The sequence below is a fragment of the Polypterus senegalus genome, chromosome 4 (assembly GCF_016835505.1).
Source record: "Polypterus senegalus isolate Bchr_013 chromosome 4, ASM1683550v1, whole genome shotgun sequence".
NCBI classification, from domain to species: Eukaryota; Metazoa; Chordata; class Cladistia; order Polypteriformes; family Polypteridae; genus Polypterus; species Polypterus senegalus.
In genome coordinates, this window is record NC_053157.1 from 219,748,834 (window position 1) to 219,773,546 (window position 24,713).

The window sequence follows — 24,713 nt, forward strand, 5'->3', positions numbered from 1 at the left end:
ACAATGAAGGCAACTTGGAGACCAGAATACCAAAAACAAGGCCAACAGTTAAATGTAAAAGTATAGTTTCTACTTTTAATAATGATTATAGTATGTGTAAAGTTCTTTTGGCAAACATAAAAAAATATATATATACACATACATACATATATACATATACAGTATATATAGGGTGGTCCAGATCTAATTATGCAATTTTCATTACGCTATAACTTATTACGTTTATTACATAGAATATCACCTGAAAAATCACGGAACATCAAGAAGTGTGCGAACCGACGACATGAAGAATCGTCTTTGTGCCGAACTGGAATCGTTCCCTCATAAATCAAAGTCATCCAGATGATCTGGATCTGCATAATTAGATCTGGACCACACTGTATACATACATATATATACATACTGTATATATACATATTGTGAAAATGAGCAGACTCGACACACTTAAAAAGGTTTGGGGCAGCCAAGTGTATAATATTCCTTCCTGCAAAAGGTTTTTTGAATAGAACAGAGCTGTTGACAATACTGAGTCTAAAATAGAACTGACGAGGGTTTGCAAGCATGGCGTCTTTAAAGGATTAGACTGGAAGTGAGGTGTAGAAACCAGAAGTGACTCTCTTCTGACTTCAGTCTATGTGTCAGAGCCAGAAGTGACGTTCTTCTGTGCGTCACAACCGGAAGCGATGTTCTTCTGGGTACTGGAACTGGAAGTGACGTCAGGCTGGATGCCAGAGGTGACATCATCAGATCTGAGTCAGATATGTTTTCCCGCGGCTGGTCTGAAAAGATAACAGGAGAAGGTTTAGTGCACCCCGCCACCCCCTAGCCTGACGTGTAAGTTCCCTCACTTGGTCCATAAAACATCCTCCTACTTGCATTTGTGTGACAATATATATATAGCCTTCAAAAGTTAGGTATGTTTTATGTCCTATTGCAACGGGAAATGGGTGTACCCCCTAAACTGTATATAGATAGGGTAAACCTAGTTTCACAAATATACACAAATTTCCCATGCAAGTCCTATACACTGTACTTACAAATGTTAAGTATGTTTCATTTCACGCTGTGCCCCCTAACAAACTTTCAAAAATAATTTATTTTTGGTGGTACTCATCATTATGCTGTAAGGAACTTTCAGAACTGACCTCTTCATTTGGCGGTTTCACTTCTTATTTCCATTAACAGATGATTTATTTCACGGAAGCGATGCACAAGAGCTGCCCCTGGTCTCCCTTGCTTTTTCCGCACAGCCGCTGTCCGCTCACCTACCACGTGGTTGGCTCCCTGCCTATATAAATTAACGACATCCTATGCTCATGTGCCTCCTCACTCGCTCTCATAACCTCTGACCTCCCATTCCAATTCAAACGCCTTCAATTTCCAGTAACGGTCTGCTTTGCTATGACAATAAATAAGTCACAGGGCCAGACTCTAAAAAAGTTTGACCTGACACAAGATTGCTTCTCTCTTGGCCAACTGTACAGTACGTTACATGCTCAAGAGTAAGATCAGCAGACAGCTTGGACATTTTACAGCCCGAGGGCAGAACTGCAAACGTCATTTACAAACAGATCCTTACATCCTAAAAATGTGCATACACAACATTTACAATCATAAATTAAACTCTTTACAATCATCAAATTCAATCTCAATACTAAAATAAGCCTACGACAATTACATTGACAATCATGTTATGTTATTTTTAAAATGTTTCCTTTTGTTTTTCATAACTTCTTTAACTATTTTGATAGTATATACACATACATATGCATATATATATATATATATATATATATATATATGCATATATATATATGGGGTGCCAAACAGGCAAATATAATGATTTTCGGAATATATAAAGTCAGTGTTCTGAATATATAACACCAAAACCTGATTATATAAAGCCAGTGGCGGAATATATAGTCTTTCCCGAATATATAAAATCAAAGCCAGAATATATAAAGTCAGCGTCAGAATATATAAAGTGAAAACCTGAAAATATAACGTCAGCATCAGAATATATAAAGTCATTCCTGATTATATAAAGTCAGCATTGGAATATATAAAATCATTCCTGAATATATATAAATTAGGACAATTCACAAATAAAATGGTGTAGTTCCATCAGATATTCTCTAATTTCCGTGCTTGTCATTTCACTCATACTAGTGAAAGGTAAACTTCGACAGAAGCCACTCAGAGTCGATCGGGCTTGTGAGGTTCATCCAAAAATGCACCCATACAAAAAGAATAAATAAATATAGTGTTCAAAATGCCAGGCACATACAGGGTGGTCCAGATCTAATTATGCAGATACAGACAAGAGACTCGCAGTACATTAAATCGCAGTTCATTTCTGGGCAGATGCCATCAGAAAGGGTGGGAGATAAAAGAAGGAAATTGTGGGAAATGAATCCAAAACTGTTGTCACAGTTTTATTGTGATGTATTCACTATTCTAAGGTTCTATTTGTGCAATTTGTTTAAATTTCATTTATTGTCAAAATTCAATAAAGAGGATTATTATTATTATTTATTATTATTATTATTTATGAACTACTTACTGTATTTATTTTGCTGCTTGCTTTTTACATTTTTTGCATTGTTTGCTGGTTAAAGTTGTTAAACTCTTATGATATAATGCTATAATTTTAAACTAGAACTAAGTGGGCCAAGCCCCCTGGCGCCATTGGCACCCAACCCCCAGCTGCGGCCTGGTAGGCTGCCCCCCTTGCGGCCAAAATCACAAACTTCTATAAATATGTAAAAGAAAAATGTATTATTATTTAACAGATAAAAAATCATGAAATGAGAACAAAATATTTACTCTCTTACCGATTGGAGCATTCCTGTTAAACTGAGGTCCACTGTGCTCGACGAGGATTTATAAGAGACTAAATAAACAATCTATTAAGTTTAACTGACATTCTTATAGATAAAAAAACTTTTTTTAAAAAAATGACAGGAAAAATCACGTGAAAACTAAAGTGGTATGCAATGGGTCATCGTACCTCAACCTTCATCTAACTAAATCACCTAAATACAAACATTGGTGTCATGAATAGATTTTTTTAAATAGTTTGTTACTGTGAAAGAAAGTTTACACAGTCAAAAAATAATGTAATTTATTGTAGTAAATTGTTGAAATAAATTATTGAAAAAATGATTTATTAAAATTAAAAACCACAACTTTCTTAATATTTTAATTAATAATTTAAAAATGGAATAAGAATGTGAAAATCTAACAACATCACATTAAAGTTGGATTAATTCTGAAAACAATAATACCAAACATATATATACTGTATAGGTTTTAAAATAAGCTTGATTTAAAGCATGACATAAAAACGTCGCAAAAAATCATTGCACAAAATCATTGCACTTTTAGGCTTAGGATTTTATATAAAGCATATGAAGTACATGTGAATATCTCCTTGGGATTAATAAAGTATCTATCTATCTATCTATCTATCTATCTATCTATCTATCTATCTATCTATCTATCAACAGTATTATATAGTGTCCTTCCTATCTATCTATCTATCTATCTATCTATCTATCTATCTATCTATCTATCTATCTATCTATCTATCTATCTATCTATCTATCTATCTATCTATCATATAGTGCTTTATAGTTCTATCTATCTATCTATCTATCTATCTATCTATCTATCTATCTATCTATCTATCTATCTATCTATCATATAGTGCCTTAGAGTTCTATCTATCTATCTATCTATCTGTCTATCTATCTATCTATCTATCTATCTATCTATCTATCTATCGAGAGTAGATGCAGCTTATTGTTGTTTTTGAAGTGAATGAAACAGTAATTCAAAGATTTGAGTCATTTTGGTGAACTGAATGAAATGAATCAAATCACTGAAAGGAATCATTTGCACGCCACTACTATGTGAGTTCATAATAAACTGATGTTATATTCAAGAGAGATTTGTATTAAAGTGCATGTATGAAGCATAGGCTAATTTTAATTTAAGGAAAAAAAATTCTAAAAGCTAATCTATAGGGTGGGCTAATGAGGAAAGTGGGTGGGACACCCAGACCAGTACCAGTACCAGCACCATCCTTGCCTTGACCACTGTGAAGCCCTTAGAAAAATGGATTTCTGTACTCTGAAAAGTGTATCTTTTGTTTTGGAGTTTTTCTATCCTTTCAAGAAAAAAAACTAAATCTTTAAATTTTGTTTGTGAAGTGAACATGCATCTCCCTGTCAGCTTCAAGAATATCTGTGACAGTAAAAAACTTGGGTCTGCCATTTTGGGATAGCAGATGGGTGCTCAGTTTGGGAAAAGAAGTCAGGTTTGCACTAAGAGTTTGTGGACAATTTCATGTTTTTTGTGACTGGTATAACAGTGTATGTATTGCTTATCTTTTTTTAAAAAAGAGATAATAAAGATACACAACACTATAAAATGGCAATTAATGAGTTTCTAATTGCCTAAATTTCACGCTGCAGCTTTATGTATTTACCCCTCATGCCGCAGGTCTGGATGGACGCTGGAACTCAGATTTTCTTCTCTTACACTCTCTGCATTGGCTGCCAGACAACACTCAGCAGTTACAACAAGTACACAAATGACTGCTACAAGTAAGCCCTTCTTCTCCTTCTCTGTAATTTGCTTATGTTAACAGACCATATGACAAATTATTTAAAGGTGCCTTTAGAAACTATTCATAAATTCTAGGAAGAGTTGCTGGATACTTTGACAAAGTAACAATAATCCTCCACTTATAATCTGCACCATCTAAATTATCTACAGTATGGCCACAATCAACCAATTGCTCAGTTTTCTTTCCTTTCTGCACCCTCTATTGTCAAGTCTTATTTCGTCTCCCTACCGTCTGCACTAGAAAAAGCAGGTTTAAAAAGATGAAGGACGATATTAATGAGTTTTGTCTCACCACTCTGATAGCACAGTGGCACAGCTCCACCAGACAGGGTTAAAATATTTGCATGTGCTCCCTATGGCTGATGCTTTCAGTGTCCTGTGTGTTACGAACATCAATGGCGTTAATTAGTTGTGGAATTTGCATGTTCTTCCCGTGTCTGCGTGGGTTTCCTGCCACAGTCCAAAGACATGCAGGTTAGGTGCATTGGCAATCCTAAATTGTCCCTAGTATGTGCTTGGTGTGTATGTGTGTGTGCCCTACGGGGTTTGTTCCTGCCTTCCACCCAGTGTTGGCTGGGATTGGCTCCAGTGGACCCCCGTGACCCTGTGTTAGGATATAGCGGGTTGGACAATGACTGACTGACTAATTAGTTGGATGAGGATGAGTGTTGTGTGCATGAGTGCCCTTTGGTGTAATAGTACCACATCCAGCTTTGGGGTCTGTGTTGTGCCAGTTGTTGGCTGGAAATGATCTGGCACCTTGTGACCATATACTTGGATTAAGTTCCTTCATACCACCTATGGATCCTGTCTGTTTTTAGGGACTGCATTTACCTGTGTCTCTTGAACAGTGGAACAAGCATCTTAGCTGGCTTTGCTGTTTTTTCGACACTGGGCTTCATGGCTTATGAACAAGGTGTGCCCATTGATGAAGTGGCAGAGTCGGGTAAGCATTCTGCATGCAAAGTGTAAACCCCCTAAATCAAATATGCCCTCTATATGTTGCCATCTCAATAAACTAATAGGTCTTCAAATAAGGGTTGTATCAGACTGGCAGAGATGAATTTCCTTTGACATATCATCTGCAGGTCCGGGCCTCATTTTTATTGTGTACCCCTATGCCATCTCCATGATGCCTCTCCCTCAACTATGGACCTTCTGCTTATTTCTCATGGTTTTTCTTCTTGGACTGGATACTCAGGTAAACCTGTTTGCTAACTAACCAAATTCTGAAGCGCTGTCCACCCAGCAAATAAACTAACACATTAGGCCAGTGTGGGCAAATATATTGGCCCTATGTGGGCATCCAACAATGGCCTAGTTGGGATTTGCACATCAGGGCAATATTGGCCACAAAATACTGGGCTTGTGCGGAAAAACAGACCAGCAGCCCAAATGTGGTCATAAACCTGAAAAAAGTCCATACCTCACCAGTCCATCCTTCCATATTCTATACCCGCTAATCCAGAGTAGAGTTGTGTGGCACCTGAAAGTTATCCCAGCAAACAATGGGGGAAGGCAGGAACAACCCCTGGACATCACAGGGTGAACGTACTCACACACACACACAGCATAGGGCCAATTTAGCATCACCAGACCACCTAACCTGCATGATTTTACACTGTGGGAGGACATCAGAGGGCTCGAGGGAAAGTAACATTGACTTGGGGAAAAACATGCCACTTCTGTGCAGGTAGGCTGCGTACCCCGATCTCCTTACTGTGCACAACCATTTTTCTTTCCTTGAAACTTTTTTTTAGTCTATAGTTATTTTTTTTATCAATTAAATGATGTGTAATTCTAAAGATTAACAATTTATTAATTAATAAGAAAAGGAACTAAAAACACATAACTAATGTGGCTTTGAGCGATTTATTCTTACAAAACACAAAATGCCTTTGGATGTATGAAAACAATAGTGATAAAATATTTAAAAATTGAGCTATTTTAACTTAGAATAAAAAATAACTCTTTTTGAAGTCGTTGAAATTGTTATTTATACTTTTACAATCAAAATCTAAAACCCACTGAAGCTACCATTTCGCTGAGCGACTTACTCATTAACAACATTAGAAAGTAGGAAACTATGGGGTAGTAATTACATCATTGTTTCCTGAAGAGGCATTAGCTCTCTTGGAAATGTGTTCTTTTGAAATTGCGGCATATTAAGTAACTAAACAATATAGCAATATACCAGAAAAGGCGATATCCCTCCCATCGTGATTACGGCGGTACAAGAATCACATGAGAAAAAATATAGTTTAGCTTACATTTACTGACGGTTAACGCGATTACAGACGGGAGGCATATGACAGACTTTATCCAGGTGGGAATCTGGATCTACACAGGCTGCCATTTCTCGTCCCCACGCTGGGAGGTTTTTCGCAACGTTGCCGACTCAGCCTTTAAATAATGTCTTGCTTCACTTGCTGGTCTTCTCTGTCTCCAAACAAGGGCTGAACTCCTCCTCCACAAAAAACAGAAATATCATAGTGCTTACATGCCGGTTCTCATTCTCCCAATAAGGAAAGAAGATTTTGTGCTGACAGAGGACAGAAATACACTATCCTGTGTTTAAGCTGACTATAAAAGCCTCCAGTTGTCTTTGGCTATCTAATCCAATGCTTGGCTAGCAATTCTAACTGCTGAGCCCCTGTGTGCCAAATTTAACATGCACATGTGAATAAAACTCATAACAGTGAGCATAGAGACAGTGACATTACCCAACAATCACTGGGCCAATCAGGGACTTACTGAACTGGCACTGATGGCGATTAACCCATTTTGGGCCACTAGGGGAACTTTGCTAAGGTGCCCCTTCAGGCAGCCACCATATTGGGCCATTGAGGGATTTGATTGGGTTTTCCCAAGCCCACACTGCCCATGGTCTGCCTACAAGGAGGCAATGTGTGCAGGTTTGCTGGGCAGCGTGTTCTTCTTTGGACAACCATGTGTTTCTCTGTTGTTTCTCAGTTTATGACCATTGAAATCATCATGGCCACTACCAAGGACCTGTTTGCTCATCTGTTACAAAAGGAAAGATATTTACAGGCTCTACTGCTGCTCATCTGTATCTCTTCTTACTTACTAGGACTTCCGATGCTCACAGAGGTAAGAATGAAGAAGAACCAATTTGTGTTTTATATACTACATTGTTAAATTGTTATAAGGCACACAAAGCTGATTATAACAACAAAAATAAAATGTCAATGTACCAGACATGATAATGATGTGGTCAGTCATACAAGTCACACAGATGGAAAACATGAAAAATGAAAGGCCCAACAGCCTCCTTAGAAGTTTTTACATTTTATTGATATACAAATCTCAATCAAAATGAATTTAATTTGGCTTTCGTGACACTGGCCAATACAAACTCTTTAATGGCAAAATTAAAACAGCTATGATTTAAATAAATGACAAATATAAAACAAAGTAATGTATTTCATAAGTTGTCACCACCCTTTAACATGGCACACCTAAATCATCACCATTTTGTTTTAGACATCCCGTTGTTAGTTCAATGGAGAGCACCTCTCTGTGCTTTGAATTGTCTGTCATTGACTGCATATGGAGTGGCCAGCTTGTGTTGCGTCAGTATGGTGTCCTCACCTACTCAATAAAGACAAAAGAACAGTAAAAGAAACTCAGAGAAAACTGATTGAAAAGCACAAGATGGGGATGGAGACAAGAAAATATCCAAGTCACTGAATATCCAGTTAAATTAATCACTAAAAAATGCAAAGGGTATGACACGGGTGTAACTCTGCCTAGGGGAGACTGTTCACTAAAACTGAAAATGACAAGTGAAGGAGAGAGAAGAGAGGAGGAAGGGTTGGGGGTATGAGCCGATTACAACACGTTGTCACACCCACCATACGACCTACCACCTGGATTGGGACCCGAGTGCAGCAGGTGACACCTCAGCGCCACACTGGAACAGTGTAAGGTTATTTTATGGTGCCTGGAGTGCCAAATCTGCCACCAACCCTGGAATTTTCCCTGTAAGTTGGGGGACCTGCTTGCAGGGCTCGATGCAGATTGACGTCATACCCAGGACGAAACAATTGCAGGTTAAGGGCCCAATGGAGTAGACGCTTCTGGTGTTTACGGGAATTGAACCGGCAAGAGAGACTTCTAAGAACTCTGAAGAAGATCCTAACAGTGACAAAGATTGGAGAGACGCTGTAGGCAACAACCGTGGCCTGAGTGCTTCACTAGTCAAATCCTAATGGGAGAGGCAAAGAGAAAGACACTTTTAAATACTGTATAACGAAAGCATATCTTGGTGAGAGTTTGCCAGAAGACAAATAGGAGACCCATAAGTTATCTGCTAAGAGGAATCTATGGTCTAATGAGACCAAAACTGAGCTTTATGGCCATCAGAATAAATGTCATATTTAAACACTGCACATTATCAAAAGCACTCCAAACATGCCATAAAGCATGAAGGTGGCAACATCAAGCTGGTAGGGATGGCTTTTCGCAGCAGGTCCTTTGAAGGACAGAGCGGAAAAGGAATGCAGCAAAATAAAATGGAAATCCTGAAGGAACCTCTGATGCAGTCTGCAAGAAACCTGCACCTTGGAAGAAGATTAGCACTGGATCCCTTTGCTCATCCAACCATGGCCCAGCTCACCACTAACTCTTCTCTCACTTCTGTGATTTGTTAAGACCATGCACTTTGGACTAAGGCATGTGATTCCATTTCTCCTTAGGCCCTTTCATTTTTAAGGATTAGAGGCCTTTTTATACCAGGATGCAAATATGATACCTGAAGAAGACTGACAACTACTGTACCTATCGATCCATCTACTCATAAATCTATGGTAAATTAGATTCTATTATAGCAACACAAGTCAAAAATCAAGAATCAAGCTTGGATGGGACACAGGTTCATCAGAGAACACACAAAGATAGTCATGCAAACTGTGCCAGTTAAGAGCTGTCAATGAACCATCTCGGAGGGCCTAGCTTAGGCACATTAAACCTGCTGAGAGACTGAACCATAGCTCTCTAGGTCTGTGAGTCAGTTATATAAGCCTCTGAGCTAGCATGCTGCCAAATGAAAGTAAATACGTCAAAATATAATTCTCATTTCATTTAATCATTAACTCTTTTAGGGCTAATTTTTTTTTTCTTATCTCCCAGGGCTGAATATTTTTCCAAAAACTGACATTTTTTAAAAAAGAACACAAAGCAATTGTGTAACATATCAAATCAACAAAAAATATTTACTTTTGACAAATGTTACTGTCTTGCATGCACTGTCTTTGCAGCAGCACGCACCTATCACCATGCTGCATAACCTGTCCAAAGCCACCAGGGGACAAAGCACGTTTGGACCAATGCTCCCTGAAGTTATATCACCAGTTCTGTCCCATCTCTATTAGTAATACCACAGCACGCTTCATCTCATCTTTTGTTGTGGGTTTACACTTTAAAAAACGAGAATGCGATGCAAACGCAGCCCGCGATTCAAAAAATTTCTCTGCCTACCTGTTTATCTCATCTGACGGTAGCTGAAAAGCAGCATCAGGAGAGAGCAGCCTGAAGTACAGCAGCTGGTGATCTGTCGTGTCCAACAGCAAGCCATGCTGTCTTGTGAAGTCCAGCAGCCAGATCGGCTCTGAACGGATCAATGTCTGTGTATTTATCCCACGCGAACCTTGCCATAGGTGCATCGACTGCGCGAAGGCGCTCAACTGGCAGCAGATCCACTGGCGCGGCATCGGCTGGTGTTTGATCAGCTGATGCCGGCTTCTCACTCTCTTGCTCGATCTCCTGATCACCGTCAATAAAATCCGATTCTGAAAAATCAGAGTCCGACTCCGCGATAATGTGCAAAACATTGTCTGCGAGTGTTTTCTTTTCTGCACTCACTTCGCTCCCTTGTCACATGTCGATGCCATCTTGCCATTGTTTACATTTCACAACTCACGCACACGCTAGGATTAGTTGCCGAGTCAACGAGTCTAGCATTCCTCCAAGCACAGAGGGAATGCCTGTGACGTGACATTGAGATTTGTCGCCATTAACAGCTGATTATCGCCCTCTATCCCTGGATGTCGACTTTAGTCGACATTCGCCCTCAACCCCTCCTGTCGACAAAAGTCGACATCCGCCCTAAAAGAGTTAAAATGTCATCATTAAAATTCCCTTATTTTCATTTGCAGGGTGGGATATACATTTTCCAGATCATCGACTACTATGGATGCAGTGGGACCTGCTTTCTGTTTATTGCAATCTTCCAGTCCATTGGCATTGGCTGGATATATGGTGAGCAAGTTGAAATGCAATTGTTCCTCCTATAAATTCATGTTTTTAGTGTTTTAGTTTTTTAGAAGGTATTCTAACCACTGGCTAACTATCCATGGGTGCTCTCCTCACTCTGTCACTCTCTCCTAGTAAAGATTCTGACTACTAATGTCCAGAGGGAATTTGTTTTGCTAAATAAATTATGTATTTTGTGTGTGTGACTCCTCCTAACCTAGGAGGTATTTAAACCATTTCCCATCCCTCAATGGCCCTTTTCTCCTTTTCTTTAAGTAAATGATCTGCCTTCAGGTTTTGAGAGGGGATCTCCTCAGCATTGTCCTACAGTATTATCATTGACAATATCAATAGGAGGCAGAAAAATGGTGAAAAAGATCAAAGGTCTCTTAAAAGAGATAGAAATCAGACCAAGACCTTCACTGGCCTGCTATGATACAGGCCTGGTCCCAAATTCTACAAACTACAAACCAAAAGGAACTGGCTTAGAAAATTAAAAAAAACTTCAAATGGTCAAAATGTAAAAAAATACCTTTCAAAAAAGAGGGTAAATAGTAAAACCTCTGGCTTGAGAGACAAGATGAATGATAAATCTTAACAATTAGTAAAGAATTTATGTAAACTAAAAAAAAAACACGAAAAATGGTAAACAGGAAAAAAACAACTGAAGGCTAACAAGCCTAATCTATTATCCAACACTCAGAATCCAAAGAAAAAGCAATGCAATCCACTATAACCAAAAAATTAATATATGTTCTTATAAAAGCTGCAGTCCACAACATCCCGGTTATGATGTGGAGTCTCAGACATGGTGAAAAGGGTGGAAGAACACTGAAAAAGACCCCCTCACCCCAACACAGGCCACGCTTTCCCTACCCAGAATAGACCTCACCCCAGGCAACTTGACCCCGAAATTCTGGCCTGCTTCTTGCCTGAAAAGGGATTTGGCTTCAAAATACATTAAATGTCCCAAAAATCTCATAGTGCCCCTGAAGGAAGACCTTTAACTTGAGAAATAGACTGCAAAATGGAACATTTAAGAGTAAAACATTATGTATAACAAAACAAAATTTCAAAAAGATGAAAAATTAGTTAACTGAAAGGCAATCCAAGTGACCAAATCCCAAAACACAAATTTGAAGCTGAAATCCAATAACCAGATTAAAAGAAAATTAAAAAATCAAAATCTAATACAAAACATAAAATGTACTAATAATGCCAATAAACTTCAACATACCACTCCTGAGCTCCTCGTTCTTGGCTCTTAAATAACAAGCGGAAGGAGATGGTGATGTCAGGATGCCCCGCCTCTTTGGACAACACCCACAAAGCACAAGGGACATAGAAGAACAATGCATTACACATAGATACTAAATTAAACAAAAACATAGCAGTGTTAAAAAAATTATATAAACACATGACACTTTAGCAATAACAGCATTTATTTCAGTTTTTTTGGTATTTGGCGATAGCACATTTTCAGACAAAGGATGTATCTCAGATTGCTTTACATAAGGTCAGAGAAGTAGAAAACAAAATATCCATCCATCCATCCATTCTCTTCCGCTTATCCGAGGTCGGGTCGCGGGGGTAGCAGCTTAAGCAGAGAGGCCCAGACTTCCCTCTCCCCGGCCACTTCTTCCAGCTCTTCCGGGAGAATCCCAAATGCGTTCCCAGGCCAGCCGGGAGACATAGTCCCTCCAGCGTGTCCTGGGTCTTCCCCGGGCCTCCTCCCGTTGGACATGCCCGAACACCTCACCAGGGAGGCGTCCAGGAGGCATCCTGATCAGATGCCCGAGCCACCTCATCTGACTCCTCTCGATGCGGAGGAGCAGCGGCTCTACTCTGAGCCCCTCCCGGATGACTGAGCTTCTCACCCTATCTTTAAGGGAAAGCCCAGACACCCTGCGGAGGAAACTCATTTCAGCCGCTTGTATTCGCGATCCTGTTCTTTCAGTCACTACCCATAGCTCATGACCATAGGTGAGGGTAGGAGCGTAGATCGACTGGTAAATTGAGAGCTTTGCCTTACGGCTCAGCTCCTTTTCACCACGACAGACCGATGCAGAGCCCGCATCACTGCGGATGCCGCACCGATCCGCCTGTCGATCTCACGCTCCATTCTTCCCTCACTCGTGAACAAGACCCGAGATACTTGAACTCCTCCACTTGGGGCAGGATCTCTCCCCCAACCCTGAGAGGGCACTCCACCCTTTTCCGCTGAGGACCATGCTCGGATTTGGAGGTGCTGATTCTCATCCCAGCCGCTTCACACTCAGCTGCGAACCGATCCAGAGAGCTGAAGATCACGGCCTGATGAAGCAAACAGGACAACATCATCTGCAAAAAGCAGTGACCCAATCCTGAGTCCACCAAACCGGACCCCTTCAACACCCTGGCTGCGCCTAGAAATTCTGTCCATAAAAGTTATGAACAGAATCGGTGACAAAGGGCAGCCCTGGCGGAGTCCAACTCTCACTGGAAACGGGCTCGACTTACTGCCGGCAATGCGGACCAAGCTCTGACACCGGTTGTACAGAGACCGAACAGCTCTTATCAGGGGGTCCGGTACCCCATACTCCCGGAGCACCCCCCACAGGATTCCCCGAGGGACACGGTCGAATGCCTTTTCCAAGTCCACAAAACACATGTAGACCGGTCGGGCAAACTCCCATGCACCCTCCAGGACTCTGCTAAGGGTGAAGAGCTGGTCCACTGTTCCGCGACCAGGACGAAAACCACACTGTTCCTCCTGAATCCGAGGTTCGACTATCCGACGGACCCTCCTCTCCAGAACCCCCGAATAGACTTTTCCAGGGAGGCTGAGGAGTGTGATCCCTCTATAGTTGGAACACACCCTCCGGTCCCCCTTTTTAAAGAGGGGGACCACCACCCCGGTCTGCCAATCCAGAGGCACTGTCCCGATGTCCATGCGATGTTGCAGAGACGTGTCAACCAAGACAGTCCTACAACATCCAGAGCCTTAAGGAACTCCGGGCGTATCTCATCCACCCCCGGGGCCCTGCCACCAAGGAGTTTTTTGACCACCTCAGTGACTTCAGTCCCAGAGATGGGAGAGCCCACCTCAGAGTCCCCAGGCTCTGCTTCCTCATTGGAAGGCATGTTAGTGGGATTGAGGAGGTCTTCGAAGTACTCCTCCCACCGACCCACAACGCCCGAAGTCGAGGTCAGCAGCGCACCATCCCCACCATATACGGTGTTGACACTGCACTGCTTCCCCCTCCTGAGACGCCGGACGGTGGACCAGAATCTCCTCGAAGCCGTCCAAAGTCGTTCTCCATGGCCTCCAAACTCCTCCCATGCCCGAAGTTTTGCCTCAGCAACAACCGAAGCGCGCTGCTTGGCCTGCCGGTACCTATCAGCTGCCTCCAGAGACCCACAGGACAAAAAAGTCCTATAGGACTCCTTCTTCAGCTTGACGGCATCCCTCACCGCGGTGTCCACCAACGGGTTCGGGATTGCCGCCACGACAGGCACCGACCACCTTGCGGCCACAGCTCCGGTCAGCCGCCTCAACAATAGAGGCACGGAACATGGCCCATTCAGACTCAATGTCCCCCACCTCCCTCGGGACGGTGGTCGAAGTTCTGCGGAGGTGGGAGTTGAAGCTACTTCTGACAGGGGACTCTGCCAGCCATTCCCAGCAGACCCTCACAACACGTTTGGGCCTACCAGGTCTGACCGCATCTTCCCCACCATCTAAGCCAACTCACCACCAGGTGGTGATCAGTTGACAGCTCCGCCCCTCTCTTCACCCGAGTGTCCAAGACATATGGCCGCAAGTCCGACGACACGACCACAAAGTCGATCATCGACCTGAGGCCTAGGGTGTCCTGGTGCCAAGTGCACATATGAACACCCTTATGCTTGAACATGGTGTTCGTTATGGACAATCCGTGACGAGCACAGAAGTCCAATAACAAAACACCGCTCGGGTTCAGATCGGGGGGGCCATTCCTCCCAATCACGCCCTTCCAGGTCTCACTGTCATTGCCCACGTGAGCATTGAAGTCTCCCAGCAAAACGAGGGAATCTCCAGAAGGTATGCCCTCTAGCAACCCCTCCAGAGACTCCAAAAAGGGTGGATACTCCAAACTGCTGTTCGGGCAATACGCACAAACAACAGTCAGGACCCTTCCCCCCACCCGAAGGCGGAGGGAGGCCACCCTCTCGTCCACCGGGGTAAACCCCAATGCACAGGCTCCGAGTCGGGGGGCAATAAGTATGCCCACACCTGCTCGGCCTCTCACCGGGGCAACTCCAGAGTGGTAGAGAGTCCAGCCCCTCTCAAGAAGATTGGTTCCAGAGTCCAAGCTGTGCGTCGAGGTGAGTCCGACTATATCTAGTCAGAAAACAAAATAATTTAGATAAAAAATAATGAATAAAATATAAACAAAAGAAAAATAAATAATGCATACTTATACAGTATAAGATATTATTTTATATATATAACAGTATATATATATGCGCAGTGGTGCTTAAAGTTTGTGAACCCTTTAGAATTTTCTATATTTCTGCATAAATATGACCTAAAACATAAATGTAGATAAAAGAGAAAGCAGTTAAACAAATGAGACAAAAATATTATACTTGGTCATTTATTTATTTATTGAGGAAAATATTACATATTTGTGAGTGGCAGAAGTACCTTTGCTTTCAGTATCTGGTGTGACCCCCCCTTTGCAGTAATAACTGCAATTAAACGTTTCCGGTAACTTTTGATCATTCCTGCACACCGGCTTGGAGGAATTTGAGCCCATTCCTCCGTACAGAACAGCTTCAACTCTGGGATGTTGGTGGGTTTCCTCACATTAACTGCTCGCTTCAGGTCCTTCCACAACATTTTGATTGGAATAAAGGTCAGGACTTTGACTTGGTCAATGGGATGACAATTAGGTGTAAGTCGGCACCCTGTGTTATTTAAAGAACAGGATCTATCAAAGTCTGCTCTTCACTGAACAACAATGGTGTGCATGGCAGGGTTGCAAGGAGAAAGCCACTGCTCTCCAAAAAAGACATTGCTGCTCATCTGCAGTTTGCTAAAGATCACGTGGACAAACCAGAAGACTATTGGAAGAATGTTTTGTGGACAGATGAGACCAAAATACAACTTTTTGGTTTAAATGAAAAGCGTTATGTTTGGAGAAAGGAAAACACTGCATTCCAGCATAAGAACCTTATCCCATCTGTGAAACATCACAGTATCATGGTTTGGGCCTGTTTTGCTACATCTGGGCCAGGGTGGCTTGCCTTCATTGATGGAACAATGAATTCTGAAATATTGCAGAGAATTCTAAAGGAAAATGTCAAGACATCTGTCCATGAATTGAATCTCAAGGGAAGGTGGGTCATGCAGCAAGACAACGACCCTAAGCACACAAGTCGTTCTACCAAAGAATGGTTAAAGAAGACTAAAGTTAATGTTTTGGAATGGCCAAGTCAAACTCCTGACCAATCCAATCGAAATGTTGTGGAAGGACCTGAAGCAAGCAGTTAATGTGAGGAAACCCACCAACATCCCAGAGTTGAAAGCTGTTCTGTACGGAGGAATGGGCTAAAATTCCTCCACGCCGGTGTGCAGGAATGATCAAAAGTTACCGGAAACGTTTAGTTGCAGTTATTGCTGCAAAGGGGGGTTCACACCAAATACTGAAAGCAAAGGTTCACATACTTTTGCCACCCAAAAATATTTAATATTTGATTATTTTCCTTAATAAATAAATGACCAGGTATAATATTTTTGTCTCACTTGTTTAACTGGTTTCTCTTTATCTACTTTTAGGACTTGAGTGAAAATCTGATGATGTTTTAGATCATATTTATACAGAAATATAGAAAATTCTAAAGGGTTCACAATCTTTCAAGCACCTCTGTATATATAAATAAGAGAAGATACTACTTCAAATAATTCAAAATAAAATAGACAAAGAAAAACAAAGTAAACCTAAGCCAGGGCATAACAGCTCCAACACAATCAGTGCACCTCTACTGGCACCCCCTCTTCCATCCAGGGCTGTGGTGTCGGTAGATAAATCCTTCAACTCCGACTCCTTAGTTTCCGGTACTTCTGACTCTGACTCCGACTCCCCGACTCCGACTCATCTGTATTTAATATACTAATGTATTTTCCATGTTGATTGAAGGAAGGCAACTTACACATTATTTAACCACATCTGAAGATAAGGGTGTAGGGAGGTTCCAGCAATAGTGCCATCAGAGTGGACCAAACTGTAGTGTTTCCATCAACAGAACACAAAGAACATAAATCATAAATAGCACATAAATGCTAAATATGTGACACTTGTGGACTTATACTCAGAGCTTTACAGTTTAGTCCACCAGATGGCACTCTGTCATGACAAGCCTGCAGCTATATCTCAGACTCCAGAATTAACATAACAATATTAACAAAGCTGACATAATAACAATAACATATGACAGATAACCACCAAGCAGAACATTAACACAAGCCAGTAATAAACCCTGGCTGTAACTTAACAATTGGGAGTTGTTTTTTGGGATAACAGGTGTAAAATATGTGACCAAGTGAGGCTGATGGACTGAATAGTTTCCTCTCGTTTGTCACACTTCTTGTGCCCTTATAATGCCCTCACATAAACTGTGATCTAGGTATCCAAGAAGTGAATTATCTGGAGGAATAAGAGAACAAGGGGCTCTGCAGTACTGGAAGAATCTCACAATGTCTTCACTTTCCCTGCAGGTGGCAGAATTGAGATCTTATTAGGGACTATTGGAACTTTAGCATCTTAAGCAGGGACCAAACATCCTAGAAACTTCATGACATGTGTGGACTTACACTCAGAGCTTTACAGTTTAGGCCACCAGTGGGCACTCAAATATGACAAGCCTGTAGCTATATCCCAGATTGCAGAATTAGTTGCTGGCCTTGGGTTGGAGGCCACCCTTGGATTAGAAGGAAAGTTTGTACTGAGATAATAAGTCTAGAGTGAGGAGGTTGTTGGTGTTAAGGCTCGCTAATAAGAAAGAGATAAATTGGGAGTATGTGCTGATAGTGCGTTGCCACACCCACCACACGTTGAACCACCTGGATTTGGACCCGAGTGCAGTGGGTGACATCTCAGCACCAACCCCCAAGTTTTCCCTGTAAGTTGGAGGACCTGCCTGCAGGACTGGATGCAGATTAACGTTATAACGTCAAAGAAAGAAAGAAAATAAAGTTTTGAATACATTTTATTAACATTAACAATCAATACAAAAAGCATCAAAACATTATAAACAAAAGAGAACATCTTATGTAATGTATGACTGTGTACTCTGTTATAGTTTCAAAATAATTTACTAAAGAAAAACACAATTTTACAAATTGTTTTGTAAAAGTTCGTGAATTGTGGGTCACCTTATACTGTAAAACATGTAATCTAAGAACATTCTTATTTTTAATTGTGCCTTAAAGAAACCCAGCAAGTCAGACTCGCTATCACTCTTAATCTTTTCCTTCCTTGTGACATAGATGGCAAGCTTAGCCTTACCCTAACCCTAATTGTTTACCTGCTAACGTTCTTTTTTGCAATATACCATTGATAAAAACCCGATCATTAAAACAAACACCCAAACTACTAAAAAGACTACCAAGCACAGATAAAAGAGGTTGAACCCTGAAACAGTAAAGAAAACGGTGAAAAACAGTCTCTCTGTTAGCAAAAACGACACATCTCTGAGATGTTGGAGTTAATTAAGCACAAAAAAAGAATTAACTACCACAATCCCACGTACAATTCTCCATTGCAGATCACCGGTGCTCTTATTCAATGGTGGCCTGTACAAACCATCAAAAATGGGGCCGACACACTTCTCCCCTCCCAGTTTATCCCTCCCGGGTGTATTGGGGTATCTGCATAGTTGGGACTGGTATCGAACTTGGACACACACTTTGTATAGCTCCTTCTCTTCTGCTCAGTCAAATGAAAGAGTTTTAGTCTTTCTCAGTATCCTGCCATTTTTCCCCCATCATGTTCTCTCTGGCATTAATTAATAAATTTGGAAAAGCAGACAAGGGCTCTGGATAATCTGCAGCTTTGAAATATTCTTGCAACACAGTTGTTGAAGGTATATAAAAAAAATCTGTCACAGAAACCTTTCTGCCGAGCACAAAAAGCACAGACCTAAAGCTGCAGCCACCTCCTCTGCACTCAGCCAACTGAATGGCTGTGGTTGAATCAAATGGTTTATCTATAACATACTGGCCCTTATAAGATGTTGCTTCAGAGATGTTGACTCTACTGTCAAGTCAGAGATGACCGGCAATTCTAAAGTCCAATATAAATGTAAAGAACTTTCCTCAACATGACAATTGGGTAAATTTGTAAAAATCTGAAACATTTCCAATGGGGAAAGAACCACTGTCAATTAAGAAAGGTGCTCTGTCCAATTTCAGGTGACCCATTTGGCGCAGGAGGGCACACACTAATGGCTTCCACAGGAAACAGCTGTATGACCATAGTACTGCAGAGCTCTTGGCCCAATTTACTTTTGCTGAGGATTCCTTCTGGAACTCATCCAGTGCAGATACCAGCCCACCTATATCTTGTTGCTTTTCAACTTCTACTTTGAGATCATCTGAATATGCCGAGATATTCAAAGGCACTGCTCACCCATGGACAGACAATTCACATGCTACTCTCCTTAATTTTATCAGCAGGGGTTCTATAGTCAGGTCATACAACATGCCAGACAAGGAGCAACCCCGCCTCATCCCTCTATCCAATTTAAACAGAGCGCTCAGTCCACCATAGTTTTTCAGTACATCCTGAATGTCACACTATAGAGCACACAAATCACGGAAATAAAGGAAGACGGGAATCCAAATCCCAAAGGTACTGGTGCTCCACCCGATCAAAAACCTTCTCCTGGTCCTAGGAAATGAGACCACCATGTAATCAAAACATTTTGCAGGTCTCAAATGTATTTCTAGTAAAAAAGATGTTGTCACATATGGACCTATTTGGTACACAGTAATTCTGATCAGGGTGAATGACATGTCCCAACACCTCCTTTAGTCTCGTAGCCAATGCCTTAGAAAAAATTTTGTAGTCAGTAGAAAGCAAGGCTACTGGCCTCCAGTTCTTAATATTATGCAGATCACCCTTTTTTTGAATGAGGGCAACAAAAGCTCTTCTACAGCTCATGGGGGGAACAAACCTTTATCCAAGCACTCTTGAAGAACAGCATGTATAGGGCCGATCCGATGAAGTCCCAAAACGACCTGTAGAAGTCTACAGTAAATCTAACAATACCTGGAGCTTTCCTGGTATTTAAATTTGCCAACACCCGTGAGAGTTCTTTAAGGTTAAGCCCTCCCTGTAAAGCCAGTAACTCTTCCTCTGGCACCTGTGGCAGCCCATTAGTAAAACTCAGACAAGTGTTATCCTGTTCCATCAGCTCAGATGAGAAACGTTTATAATAGAAATCAAAAGCAAATGCCCCAATTTGAGAAAAAGGATCACGCAAACAATGGATCCTTCTGCTTTGGCTCTGTTTTCTTTCCAGCCCAAGGAAGTACTTGGTTGGAGAATCACACTAAGTTCCTGCTTGAAATCGGGCTCTGACCAGAGCGCCTTGGACTTTATAATCAGTCAGTTGTGCGAGGGCAGCCTTCCTCATTTGCAACACATCCAGGTGCTCACGGCCCTTAGAGGAATCACAATCCTGTTATCTCTTCCTCCAGTGCCTTCATAGAGTCATTGAAGCTGCATGAGACATACTGTCACACTGCTGACAGTACTGGCGAATCTGCACTTTGCCAACATCCCACCACTGACTCACTTTTACACCACCGTGTCGCAAAGTACCTAAAACATGTGCTATAAATTTGTTTTCTGTACGATTCCAATAACTTTGATCATTTTTATAATCAAAATCGCTAAATGTGTGCATTTCCTGTTCAAATACAGGTAAGAAAAATGAGGTGAGGTAGCGACCAGCCTCACCTTGGACTGAGCCTCACCGCACGTCACTGCTCTCAGCTCTCTAGCAGATCGCTAGTGGGACTCTGAGCGATTTGTGTCCAGTGCACCACTAACGGTGCAGTTAAAATCAAACCCTAAAAACACACATTCATCCGGTTCACACTCTGATAACGTATGCCCAAGACAGGTGTTGGAGCTTAAACATTAATAAAAACCAAACATCTATTGTCTTAATTGACCTTTAAGGGCTCGTTTATACTTAACGCTCTGAATGCGTACGCGCCTGCATCATGGCTGCCATGCGTTCCCAGTGTTGATTTGATGCGTCCTCTGAGTAGGTCCTCAGAAATTAACGTGATGCGTGCGCGAGTTGCAGTACCAGCAAAAGTCGGGGCGAGTGTGCTAAAAGTTGGAATGTGACGTCAGAGTCTCTGTTTACTATCTACTTGTGACAGAAAGCCGCTTTGCGGATCCTATGAGATCGATGTGCGCGCTTCGCTGTTTGATGAATGGTTCGATGTGGTGAAGGAAAATGCCGACATACAGATGTATTCGTGGTGCTTTTATATTGAAGTGTCGCATATTCCCGATCGTAATGACACAATCCATTTTAAAAGTCTCACATACCGTCTTCTGTGCCGTCTTTTTTTCTAGGGCTTCCTCCGGTCCTGACAGAAGTGGATCACCAGCAATAGATCACCACACTGAGCACAATGAATGTGTGATATTCTAACTCTCTGTACATTTAGAATCCTTATATTTATACTTGACATCACTTTCATGATGAAATGCATTAAAGTATGTATGTTATATTTTACAGATAAATCGGTAATTTTATTTAAATAATGAATACTGTTAATAATTACACACATGGGTGGTGGAGCGTTAGCGTTGCTGTCTTGCAGGGAGTCATGTCGCTGATATTCCCTGCCTGGAGTTTATGTTTCCTACTGGGTTTCCTCAGTGTGCTCCAGTTTCCTTCCAAAGATTTGGTTACACTAAAATGACGCTAGTGTATGTGAGTGCTTGTATTCACCTTGCGATGAGCTGATGCCTCGTCCAGGGATTGCTTCTGCTTTGTGCCCAATGCTAGTTGAAATGGACAAATTCGTGGACTGATGGATTTAATCATTAAACATCCTTTTCAGAGATATTGTGGTAAGGTGTCATCGGAATTTAATGGGTGTTCCAGGCAATTCACAACACAGCGAAGCCAAACCTGTTCTCACCGGGATAATATCTCGCACTGCCACCTGGTGGATTCCTCCAGATTTATGTAAAGTACGTGCGCAAGTATAAACAGTACAACGCTTGCATAGCAGGAGCGTCCGCTGCAGCATGCGTTGCGTCGCGTCAAGTATAACCTCGGCCTAAGCATCCACCTTTTAATCACTCCGTAGACAGACACCGATGTCAGACACACTTGCCTGGCCATAAGTATGCCAACACCAGAGTTGCGTGTCGACACACCTGTGACAGAAAAAAAAAATCTCCTCCCCAGCATTTTGCCACTCAATTTCTAGAGCAGGATTGCTGTGCGTTTCCTGCAGGTAAGCCACTGTCAGATGCTAACCTCTCAGAAAGTCGCACAATTGCACTGTCTTAAGAAGGCTCTTAAAACCGGCCACTTTAAGACTCCCAAGTTTAAAATCACTCATTTGCAAAATAGATAATGAAACAAAGAAAAATGCTAGAGTAATATAAACAGTGCAGAATATTGATCCGTGTTAACAAGTTGTTACATTATGAGAGGTACGTATCTTTTTCTTGAAATACTTTTAAGTCTTCACCCCTCCTTGTCCGAAGAAAACCTCAGTACTCGATCTTTGTTTCAATAACCGTTTAACAGAGGAAATAAATAATTTGGAAATAAATCTGCACATCCACTCTTTTCCCCTTTGTCTCAATCAAAAGGAACCTAATCCTGTAGAATCCTTATCCTTCTGTGATGTCCTGACTACTTTCTGACACCACAGAGGAGTCAGTTAAATAGCCGTCCTCCCAGTAATCTAAAACCGAGGATGCTTCCGTGTCAACAGCCTCTTCAGCGCTTCTCTTTTTAAAAGCAACTTGTTCATCTGCCCTACAGTGTCTTGTAACAGATTTTCATATTTCAAAAGCACTGTTAGACCTGATACACTCCATGTCTGTATCACCCCATATGCTTGGAACCCCCGAACATTAACAGAGTCCAATGACTCCAAGACACCCGATTTATTAGCAGCGCCTGCTGACTCTGGTACGGGATGGGGGTTCCTGATTGTCATCCTTTTTCACTCTGGGAATGGCATTAAGCGAATCACTGAGCAATTGGACCAATGGAGTCTGATCGCTAGTGGCTTTTTCATTCTGAGGAACAGCAAACCATCTGCTACTACATGTGATGTTATGAAATGGAGACTCCTTCTCTGCTGTATCTGTCTGAGGGGGTGTTGGGGTTTACATCTTGGGTCAGTTGTTTATCTGATTCTTCAACCTTATCAACGTCTGTGCAATTTCTGGCTACATGACCATTTTTGCCACATTTAAAGCATTTAATCGGTTCCGAGGTGGCAAAGATAACATATCTATCTATCTATCTATCTATCTATTGTGGAGCCGACCTGGACACAGACAGGCGGACATGTTGTTTTTCACCACTACACATATTTATTATGTACAATATTTTCAAATATTAAAGTCGCTCAGACTTAGTCACGTGCACAAACCCCCAACACACAGTCCTGGCCACACAAATGCCTCTTCTTCAGGCCGCCTCCACTCTCCTCTCTTGCCTCGTCCTTCTTCCACCCGACTCCAGCCTCGAATGAAGGGAGACGACCCCTTTTATAGTCTCCCAGATGAGCTCCAGGTGATTCCCGGCATTCCCCTGTTCTCCCGGCAGCTCTCCGGGTGTCCTTATGAATCTTCCCCCCAGCACTTCCTGGTGTGGTGGAAGTGCAGAGGTCACAAGTCCCCAAGGCATTGGGGCGCCTCCTGGTGGTGACCACGGGCCCCTACAGGGTGGGGCTTCCATGCCCTGAACCCGTGGCCCCCAAAGCAACCAGGAAGGCGGCCCCCACATGATCCCAGATAGGTGCACGCCCACTTCCGGTCCTTCAAGGCGTCCCGGCCGGGTCGTGGCCCCTGGCATCCTCGACACTATCTATCTATCTATCTATCTATCTATCTATCTATCTATCTATCTATCTATCTATCTATCTGTATGCATAAGCGTGCATACAATCTCAGGGTAACTTATTTCAGTTTTGGGTTGTAAGAGCCAAACTCTTTCTTGTTATCAGTGGGCACAAGGCAGGGCTCCAGTCTAGCACAGCTAAGGGGGCTGGGGTTTCGGATTGGAAAACCACATTTATTATAAGGGACACTGCCAGCAGTGACTGATGACTTTTGGATCTGAAAAGACACTGAGGCGAACTGAGGAAGTGTTTTTTTTATCGATTTGTAAGACAAGGGAAGTTGAAGTACAACAACAACTACAACATTTATTTATATAGCACATTTTCACACAAAAAGTAGCTCAAAGTGCTTTACATAATGAAGAATAGAATAGAAAAATAAAAGACACAGTAAGTAAATAAAATAAGTCAACATTAATTAACATAGAATAAGAGTAAGGTCCAATGGCCAGGGTGGACAGAAAAAAAAAAAACTCCAGGCGGCTGGAGAAAAAAATAAAATCTGTAGGGATTCCAGACCATTAGACTACCCAGTCCCCTCTGGGCAAAGTACGGGCAAGTACGAACAACAACAACAACATTTATTTATATAGCATATTTTCATACAAATGATGTAGCTGAAAGTGATTTATAAGATGAAGAAAGAAAAGTTTATAAAAAA

General features: G+C 41.8%; 1 protein-coding gene across 1 annotated transcript in view; it reads left to right on the plus strand.

The window, feature by feature from the left end:
* The window catches only part of LOC120528853 (sodium- and chloride-dependent GABA transporter 2-like), a 44,789-nt gene that overhangs the window by 14,121 nt on the left and 5,955 nt on the right, over positions 1-24,713 (plus strand). Inside the window, exons 7-11 of the mRNA XM_039752931.1 lie at positions 4,507-4,610; positions 5,454-5,578; positions 5,721-5,833; positions 7,606-7,743; positions 10,809-10,911. Coding sequence (XP_039608865.1) covers positions 4,507-4,610; positions 5,454-5,578; positions 5,721-5,833; positions 7,606-7,743; positions 10,809-10,911 — 583 coding nt within the window. The remainder of the gene's footprint in view (positions 1-4,506; positions 4,611-5,453; positions 5,579-5,720; positions 5,834-7,605; positions 7,744-10,808; positions 10,912-24,713) is intronic.